This window comes from Colletotrichum truncatum (genome assembly GCF_014235925.2).
Source record: "Colletotrichum truncatum strain CMES1059 chromosome Unknown Contig_0003, whole genome shotgun sequence".
NCBI lineage: Eukaryota > Fungi > Ascomycota > Sordariomycetes > Glomerellales > Glomerellaceae > Colletotrichum > Colletotrichum truncatum.
Genome location: NW_027222400.1, coordinates 3140459 through 3150819, shown reverse-complemented (window position 1 = coordinate 3150819; position 10361 = coordinate 3140459). Strand labels below are relative to the sequence as shown.

At 36.3% G+C, this 10361-nt stretch overlaps 1 protein-coding gene across 1 annotated transcript; it reads left to right on the top strand.

Moving 5' to 3' along the window:
• Nucleotides 1–1066: 1066 nt before the first annotated feature.
• Nucleotides 1067–2566, top strand: CTRU02_205773 (transposase; the record flags this gene model as incomplete). Its single annotated transcript, XM_070204611.1, has 2 exons — nt 1067–1629; nt 1678–2566. 2 exons carry the CDS (start codon nt 1067–1069, stop codon nt 2564–2566), a joined length of 1452 nt encoding a protein of 483 aa, XP_070061715.1.
• Between the last annotated feature and the right edge of the window lie 7795 nt (nt 2567–10361).

Sequence of the window (10361 nt, the reverse complement as noted above, 5' to 3'; positions counted from 1 at the left end):
ATCAGACTATAAGTAGAAGGTAGTACTAAGGCTATGCTTTGCTCCGAGCTACGAGATTAAGGATCTTTAAAACTTAGACGTAAAGACTAATCTTTTATTTAATACTATTTCCTAAGGTAGGCTATGTTAGCTAATAATAATCTTAAAAAAGGTATATACTAAGTCTTCTACTATGCTTAATTCTAAGTATAGTATAAAATACGTATACTTCGTAAATCTATCTATAACTACTAGTATATTATCATACTATACTTTAGTAAGTAGTTTTCTCGATTTTAGTAGTTTAATAATAAAGTCTAGAGAGATTAAGTGCTAAGGTACTAGTAGTATTAGTAATAATTGTAATTCTCTATATGGTTTATGTCTGCTAGGCTTACTTTTTACATAGACTTTGCAATCCTTAATTACGTTAGCAACGTCTTTTCTTATTACTTGCTTATCGTAGTATTGTCTAATTCGTTTCTAGGTTTTTGTAACTCTTTAGTAACCGTAAGCAGGTACGCTATATATCTCCCTAATCTAGTCGTATATTATTCTTCTAGTCATACTAGTCTTGATACGGTCGCTGATTATTAAGAGTTTCGCAGCAGGTATAAGGTTGCTATTATCTTCTTTAAGGATAACCTAAGTTTCTTCTAAGGCTTCGTCTTTATAATCAAGTCTTCGGCTAAGCGCGTCTGCTTTGCTGTTTTCTAATCCTTTCCTATAGATAATTCTGAAGTTGAATTCTAAGAGGAATTCTAACTATCTGATTTATCGTTTATTAAGCTTTTTCGAAGTAGTAAAGTATGCTAGATTCTTATAATCCGTAACGTACATGATAAGCGAGTGAGACAGACAAGCGAGTGAGACAGTAAACCGCGACCGTCGCACCTTGACGCGACCGGCACCTTTTCCTCTACAATAAATCATGGAATCAGCTAGTATTGAAAGAAGGTTACAAATTGCCCTTCAAGCAATGAGAAATGACCCAAAACTTAGTGCTCGGGCCGCAGGTGCACTCTATACAGTCAGTCACGCAACATTAAGCCGGCGACTAAAGGGAATAGTCTCACGACGCGACAGCATGCCTAATTCACGGAATTTATCAGATTTAGAAGAGAAGACAATAGTTGAGTATATTCTCGACCTAGATGCGCGATCATTTCCTCCCCGGCTGAGTGGTGTGGAAGAAATGGCCAATCGACTTCTCGCAGAGCGCGACGCGCCTCCAGTTGGGAAGCGCTGGGCTTCTAATTTCGTCAAGCGACAACCACAGCTTAGGACGCGTTTCTTTCGCAAGTATGACTATAAGAGAGCTCAATGCGAAGATCCAGAGGTGATTCGTGGCTGGTTTTCGCTTGTGAAGAATACAATTGCGAAGTATAGTATTGCTGATGCTGATATCTACAACTTTGATGAGACCGGCTTTATGATAGGCGTTATTGCTTCTGGAATGGTTGTTACAAGTGCTGAAAGGCGTTCAAATACGAAGATGACACAGCCTGGCAATAGGGAATGGGTTACAGTTATCCAGGCTATTAATTCCCAAGGGGAGAGCATCCCGCCATACATCATCGTTGCAGGCCAGTATCACCTCTCAAGCTGGTATACAGAAACCTCTCTTCCGGGCGATTGGGCTATTGCAACGTCTGAAAATGGATAGACAACAAACGAGAGAGGTATTGACTGGATCAGATACTTCGACATTTATACAAAACCACGTACGTCTGGGAAATATCGCCTCCTCGTTGTTGATGGTCATGAAAGTCACCACTCCGCAGCCTTCGAGCTCTTTTGTCAAGAAAACAACATTATTACACTGTGCATGCCGGCTCACTCGTCTCATCTACTTCAACCCTTAGATGTTGGTTGTTTTCAGCTGTTAAAGAATGCCTACGGTCGGCAAATTGAGAATAAGATGCGGCGAGGCACAACCCATATCTCGAAGGAAGATTTCTTTGCAGCATTTTACGAAGCTTTTAAGCAGTCTTTTACGAGGAAAAATATCCAGGGAGGTTTCCAAGGAGCTGGACTTGTCCCTTTGAATGCAGAAAGTGTTCTCTCAAAGCTGGATGTAAAGTTCCGAACGCCAACGCCTGAGGAGGGGGTCCCTCAGACACCAGACCCTTGGATCTCTAGGACGCCGAGCAACCCAAGCGAAGCAAGATCACAGTCTACTTTTATTAAGAGTCGAATCTCACGCCACCGAAGCAGCTCTCTAGCATCAATTTATAGTGCTGTGAGTAAGCTAGCCAGAGGGACAGAAGGACTAGGGCATCGGGTAGCATTACTAGAGTCAGAGGTTCAAATCCTTCGAGAGGAGAATGCAATATTAAGTCGGCGTCGAAGGGCTAAGAAAACACGTCTACAGAAAGGAGGAAGTCTTACTATATCTACTGGAGAGGATATACAGTCGCAAAGAGAGGCAGACACGCAACTACAAGAGGAAACGCGACGGAGTAGTGGTCGCAAAGTGAGGTCTGAGACGACTCATCGTCGGTGTGGCGTATGCAGGAATACAGGCCACAACGCGAGAACATGTCAATTTATTAAGGAAACATCCGAAGAACAGGAATCCGAGTAGTATTAATCAATCTAAGATTTCTTATTATAGATTTCGATATTATTGTCGCGAAGGTCTGGTTTACTGTCTCACTCGCTTGTCTGTCTCACTCGCTTATCATGTACGTTATATACTTTTACTTCGTACTTTATTCCTAATAGTTAGGGTCTTTATTCTTTAAATACGTCGATAATTACTATAAGTTCCTTATTATAGATCTAGTAATTTAGTTTAGGTCTTTAGAACTTTTTTAAAAAGAATTTATAAGGGTATAAGACTTCGTTCTCGTCCCTTTAGCCTAGTTACGCTCTTTTAGCTTCGTTCGAAGTATCTATTTCGAGCTTGAAAGGCTTTTTAAGGTTTGGAATCTAGATAACGGGTTCCGATATAACCTTGTCTTTAACTTTTTAAAACGCTTTCTATTATTTATCTATCTATTCTTAAGGTATATTTTTCTTAGTAAGTTCGGTAAGAGGTAATATCGTTTTAGAATAGTCTTTAAGGAGTTTTCGGTAGAAGTTGATAAATCCTAAGAAGGATAGTATATCCTTCAGGTTCTCTAGTATAAGCTATTCTTATATAGCCTTGATTTTGTTAGGGGATATCTTAATTACGCCTAGCGTGATTATAAACCTTAAAAATTCTACTTCCTATTTATAAAATAAACTCTTCTCTAGTTTTATAAGTAGCTTTACTTATTTAAGTACTTTAAGAATCTCGTAGATATGCTTCTTATATTCTTCTAACGTTTTAGAAAATATAAGGATGTCGTCGAGGTATATAATAATAGACTTGTCTAGATATTCCTATAGTACTTAGTTAATTATAGTTTAGAATATAGCTGGTGCGTTAGTAAGTCTAAATAGTATAACTAACGTTTTAAACTATCTTCTTCTCGTTCGGAAGGCTATTTTCTACTTATCTCTTTTTATAATTCGGATAAGGTTATAGGCTTTTTTAAGGTCTAAGGCTGTAAACTATTAGGCTTCGTAGAGTAGGTTTTTTAGTTCCGATATAAGGGGTAGTAGGTAATAGTCTTTGATCGTAATATCGTTAAGTTGTCGATAATCGATATAAAGTCTTTTCTTCCTATTCTTCTTTAGTATAAATAGTACGGGGTATCCTATAGGTGATTTTGAAGGTTTGATAAATCCTTTTATAAGATTTTCGTTAAGCTATTTGTCTAAGGCTTTTATTTCTTCTTAGTTAAGTAGGTATATTTTGTTAAAGGTAGGTTCGTATCCTTCCTTAATTTCGATCTTATAATCCTACTTGCTATGTTCCGGTAATCCGGTCTCGAGTTCTAGTATAAAGAGTTTGCTATAGACCTTGTATTTAATAAGTATCTTTAATATTAAGCCTTCCATGACTTTATTAATCGTCGTAGCTGCTAGCGTCTTAGTACTAATGTCTTTTATCCTTAGTATTAAGCATAGTCTTGCTTTAGTTACTATTAGTAATCCGTATAAGGCTTTCGTCGAGTGCTTCTTAGAGGCTAGATTAAATTTTATTCGGCTAGTAACCTAATCGATTTATAGGTTATGTCTTCGTAGCTATGGAATTTTAAGGATAACGTCGTAGTTTCTTATCTCCGTAATATCGAGGCTGATAAGCTCCTAATAGCTATAGTAAAGCAAAGGGAGTTACGCTATCTCCTAATTAATACTACCTCCGCTATACTTAACTTCTTTCCTTTTTATATTCCTTAGTCGGTAAGGGTTTTACTTCTAATTCTATAGTATTTCTCGCTATTATACTATTCGGGGTATAATAAAGTTTCCTTAGGCTTTTAAGTCTATTAAGACCTGTATAGTATATCTACCTAGGTTTACTATAATCTTTATTTATACGTCGTCGTCGAATATAGTATATAGGGACTTGCTAGGGGAGCTTGCTATATATCCTAGACAAGGCGGCTCTCTTAGTTTTTTAAGTAGAGGGCCTTCTCGCCTTTCTTTCGGTCTCTGCCGAGGTTACTTTCTCTGATTCCTAGACGAGGTAGGCTAGGCGTCTTGCCGTCTTATCCTTGCTTGTCTAGTTCTTATTATCGGAATCTCTAACTTTCGCTTTTTAGAATATAATAAAGTTTATATAAGTCTTCTTTATAATTCTACTAGACTCTTATAAAGTAGTTTATATACTTTTAAAGGTATTCGACGCTAGGTTATAAGAATGCTATTCTATCGTTATAAGTTTTTTATTCTCCGGGTTTTCCCCGTACTTCCTAATATAAGAGTTCTTATTCCTTATAGGCTTTGTAGATTCGTAGTTCTTCTTTTCTTTTAAGGTATAGTCTATTTTCTACTTTCTTTAAGAGATAGTAGGCGTAGTAATCGAAGATATAGTAGATCTATACTATCTCCTTATATTCTCTATATTATATCGTAACCCTAGGATCGTCTTCTAAGAATATTTCTTTATCCCGGTTTATATAATTATTATAAGGATTTTATTATAATATTCTTCTATATAGAAGGCGATCTATTAGCAGTCGTTTTAAGGGTCGATATATTTATATTTTAGTACTTCCTTAATTTTTTCTATTCTATCGAGATAGTATTTTTCTTCTACGTCTTCTAGGTCGGTATCGTCTATCGACGTTCCTTGTAGACGTACTTCCGCCGAGGGTAGTCTGTCTACGACGTCTTTAGCCTATTCCGAGATAGGTTAAGGAGTAGCGCGGGTTCTTTATAGTAATTCAAAGGTCGAGTCGCTAGCTACTATAGTATATAGTAAGCTTTATCGTTAGCTTAGGTTGTCTTTTGCTTAGTATACTTAGGTCTAGGTATTAGCATCCCTGAATTGTTATTATCTTAGCATTTTATCTAATTGCTTAGTAGCTTTACAAGCGTATTTGCTAGCTACTACGAGGGTTTATTCCGTCTTTCTATTATTTTAGGGTTAGTAGATAAATTAGGTTGCTTTATATTTAAGTTGATACTGTCTTCGGGTGTTTCCGCGTAGTGCGATACGGCAGTCTTAGGTTTTCTATATATATTAGAGGGTGTTTCTAACTTCGCTATTATTTCGAATTTGCATCGTATAGTTGATAGCGTCTTATATCTATTTAATAGCTATCTCGTTTTCTTTTTCGAGTTTCCTAGCTTCTTCTTCTAAGAAACTTTCCAAGGTGTTTACTTTATTCGTCTATCGATAGTTAGCAAGGCGTAGGATGTCTTATAAGAGTCCTAGTTAGTATATAATGCTACTATCTTAGAAGGCGTTATTAAGTTCCGTAGCCTTCTTTGCTTATTCCTAGTCGTCGAGTAGCTCCTATCGCTGCTTAGTATAATCCGGTCTACCGGTATATCGGTTTATTATAGCAATAGCCTTAGGTATGTTAATAGTATCGTATCCTAATCGTCTTGCAAGGTTTTAGGGGTATTATCTACTATTCTCCTTTATATGCCTATGCATAGTATAATTATTATTATAGCAGGCTGTCTATCCTTTTTCTTTATAACTAGGGATTTTGGTTATAGCGTTAGCTTGCTTAGGGGGTATTATAAGTTTCTTAGGCTATATATAGTGTCTAGCTATATATCTTGGTTTGTCATAGTTATAGCATTTAAATTCTCTACGTCTAGGTTTGTCTTTTTACATAACGCTTAGGTCTATAGGTCTACTATGTTGTCTATATACAGTGCTTTGCTAATTATTATTCTTATTATTTTGGTTTTTATTATTAAACTTATGTTAAGGTTGCTATTAGTATTTCTTTCCTAAGTTAGCTGTTTAACGTTTTTCTCCTTTTTCCTTACGTCGTTTAAATAGTCGGTTATTAATCTTAATAGCGTATTCGATATAATTAAGGAAGCTAGGTAGCATATCTACTTTAGCTATTTCGTCCTTGACGTCGTCTTTAAGACCTTAGTAGAAAGCAAAGACTTTGCTTTCGTCGGTTATGTCGAGTCTAGCTGCAAGTCGTCGAAATTCTATAGTATATATTATAGCTGATTTGTTTTATCGTAGGCTTGCTAGTTCTCTTTCTGCTTGTCTTTTCTTATCAGGGTCTAAGAAGAAAGATTAAAAGGCTTTAATATATCTATTAAAGCTGAAAAAGATATCCTTTACTTCTTAACTATATCTCTCGATAGGGGTATCTAGCTATTCTTATTAAAAGGGTTCGAACTAAGCGAGGGCCTTCCCTCTTAAGAAGGTAGCGGCGTAGACGATACGTTCGGTATCGTTCTAGAACGTGTTAATATAAAAGGCTTAGTAGGTCTATATCTATACTAAGTATCCTTTAAGCTATCTAGGGGTGTTGTCGAAGGTAGTAGGGGTGTTAAGCTTAAGGCGTTTTCTTCCTTTAATAGGAGCTAATATAACGTTCGCGGTAGCTCGAAGGGTTATAACTTCCTTTTCTAGTTCTTTAGTACGGCAGGCTTGTTCCTATAGCTCCTTAAAGGCTTTGACGTTCTAGTTGAATAGGTTTTTTATTTCCTTAAGCTTGTTATTATTCCGCTTAAGTTGCTACTTAAGTTCTTTATTATCGTTATCGCTATCAGATTCCTCCTTTATTTCCTAGTCTTGAATCTCTTAGGCTAGATTCTAGGGAATATGTCTCTTAGACGTAGACGAGGTTCTAGGAGTAGGGTTTTCGGTAGTTCCGTGCGAAGACATCTTGTCTTATACTGTTCGTTAGTCTTAAAAGGCAACTTACTAAATAGGAGTAATCAAAGTATTACGGCTAGCTATCTGACAGTAGGGTTTTGCTAATAGAAGGTATAGTAAGAGACTAATACTAGTTTATAAGGGTCGTTCTAGTAGATCGTAGGGTTAGGGTAAGGTAATTAGTCTTATACTATAGTAATAAGGTTCTTAGTATTTATAATACTAAGAGGTAAGCTAAAAGTTATTCGAGGATAAATTACAAGTTGATTACTAAAGAACTATCTAGAAGGCTTAAGCAGATGCTTAAGTCCTAGTCTATATATAAGTCCCGTTTCCTAATATCTTAGAGAGTCTATAGAGTCGCTTGTCGACTCTATCGACTCTCTTCTAATTAGTCTTTTACAGGAGTCTATAGAGTCGCTCGTCGACTCTATCGACTTTGTCTTGATTAGTCGATTGTTACGTAACTTGTAATATAGTTCTTCCTTGCCGAGAGGTTTACCCTTGTTCCCGTGATCCTACGTATATATGTCCTGTCGTAGCCGCCCGACCTAGTAGGTCTGTTAAGTGTATCTAATGGGTCGTAACACGACTCGGGCGTAGTAGGATTCTTAACCGCTAGCTACTTATAATTCATAGCCTTATAACAAATTTACAAAGGAATTACGTTAAATACTAAGGCGGCTAGTAGCGTTATAGTGAAATTCGGCGATAGGATACTACTAGAGTCTATAGGGACTACTAAAGTGCTAACGCCGTTTAGAAGCGTTAAATTTCACGTTATTAAGACTAATACTCCCTTCCTTATATACCTAGGAGATATAGACCGATTAAAGGTCTACTTTAATAACGTTACGAATACCTTTATCTAAGGAAACAAGGTCGTACCTATTATTTATAAATAAGGCTACCTATAGTTATTACTTGATAAGGAGAAACTACTCGCCTAGAACTACCTTATAGACGCTAAATTACGACAGGTTTACTATCGCTTCGGATACCTATCTATTTAACGATTATATAAGGTATTCTAGAAGGCTAGCTACCTAGTTGAAATTACGGTAATTAAGTAACTATCGAAAGTCTACTATCGATGCTAAATATATATACTAGCGCTATTACGGTTTAAATTTACGTTACGAGATAATTACGAATTTAATTATAAGGTTATTGCTAACGTAATATACCTTAAAGGTAATAGACCGGTCCTCTACGTCGTCGATACCGCTATAGCGTTTAACGCTACCTAGTTTCTTAAGGATATTTCTACGAAAGCTACTTAGGAAGCCTTACGCCTTTGCTAGATAGATATATATTAAAGACCCCTAGACTAGCTAGTTACCGACGCTAGAACAAACTTCCGCTTAATAGAATTCCGAAACGCGGCGAGAGGAATAGTAATTAAAATTAAGGAAATTCCTATAAAAGCCTATAATAGTATTAGGAAAGTTAAACGATACTATATACCTCTAAGGAAAGCATACGAAATTATTAAAGCAGAAGACCTAATAATTACGCTAGAATTAGTACTTTAAATAATAGTTAAAATAGTTAACGATACTACTAGCCTAAACGGAATAGTATTAACATTCTTAGTATTCAGCTTATACTTACGAATTACTAACGATTTGCTACTATCTCCCGAAGTTATAAGGTAGGCGAAAGCGATTAAGAAGGCGATAAGCAAAGTATATAAACTTTACGCAAGGCGATAGGTAGTAAAAGCTATCGCTACTTATAATAGCCTTGATATAAGGCTAATTGTTAATTTATTACTACGGTCGTAAGTATAAGTATAGCGCGAAAAGAAAGGCTAAACCAGACTATTTACTTTAGTAGTTATAAATAGCGAAACCTATACTATCAATATGCTACGTAGTCTGAAAACCTTCTAGTCTACTATAGTTAAACTATACTACGAAGATCCTAATTAACTACCTAATTCTATCGCTATGCTAGAAGAAGAAGAACCCGAAGCTAAGATACCGTAGTAGGAAGTAGTATGCGACGAAATTATCGTCGCTAGCAGAAGTAGTAAACCAGACGAACCGCAAAAGGCACCGGAGCTACCGAAAAGACGCCTAGGCAGACCCTAGAAGAGACTACTACTAATCGCCTACTTTATAAAGGAATTTAATAATAACCTAGATTATTAATAAATATTCTTATTAATTAAGGAGTAAGTAGACGAAGAATTAGTAATTAAACTACGATGAGAAGGTATTATTACTATATTAAGCAAACCGTTCGAATAGTTAACTAAATAAGAGATTAATAGCCTTATCGTTAGAAGAGTATTTAAATTTACCTAGTTTAATAAGAGAAAGCATTAGAATATACGAATCTTCCGATCTCGTATCGTTAACAAAGTCAAAAGTAAAATAACTAAACCCTACGAGAAATCAAGACTTATAATATAAGGTTATGCTAACGATAGCAAGAAGGCTATATTAACCTAATCGCTAACGATTTAGCAGGCAAGTCAACGGCTAATTCTATTAATTACCCCGTTACTCCTACGAGAAGGAAAATAACTATGGCTTCGAGATATTATATAAGCCTACGTTTAATCCTCCACAAGGCTTAATCGTACTATTCTCGCCTACCTACCGAAGCAAATTCAAGACTAGTACCTAAAAGGGACTATTATAGAGGTTATGAAGCCTCTATACGGAATCGTAGAAGCTAGAACCTACTAGTAGGCAACGTATCATAAGCATTATAGAGAGAATCTCTAGATGGTTACTTCTTCGTACGATCTATGCCTATTGATCTTATCTACTGAAAATCTATACTTTGGCTATATCGGCATGCAAACCGACGATACCCTCGGTTTATTAGACAAGGCGTTCTTATAATTAGAAGACGAATAGTTAGAAAAAGCGGCTTTTACGGCAAAAGCGAAGAATATTCTTATAATTGACAAACCCCTCTAATTCAACGGAGGGATAATCGCGCTGTTAACCGATAATTCGATTATTTAAGGCAAAAGGGACAAGCTAAGAAGTTATAATATATTAAGACTACTAAACCTAACCTAAAACAGCAATATGTCGAACAACGCGCTAGAAAGGCGTACATCGCGTCAATTTACTAACCCGAGGCTTATTTCGATTTATCTACTACTACCTAACACTAAGACCCCTCGCTAGAAGCGATAAAAGTACTAAATCAACGGATTCGATAGTAAATAGAATCGCCT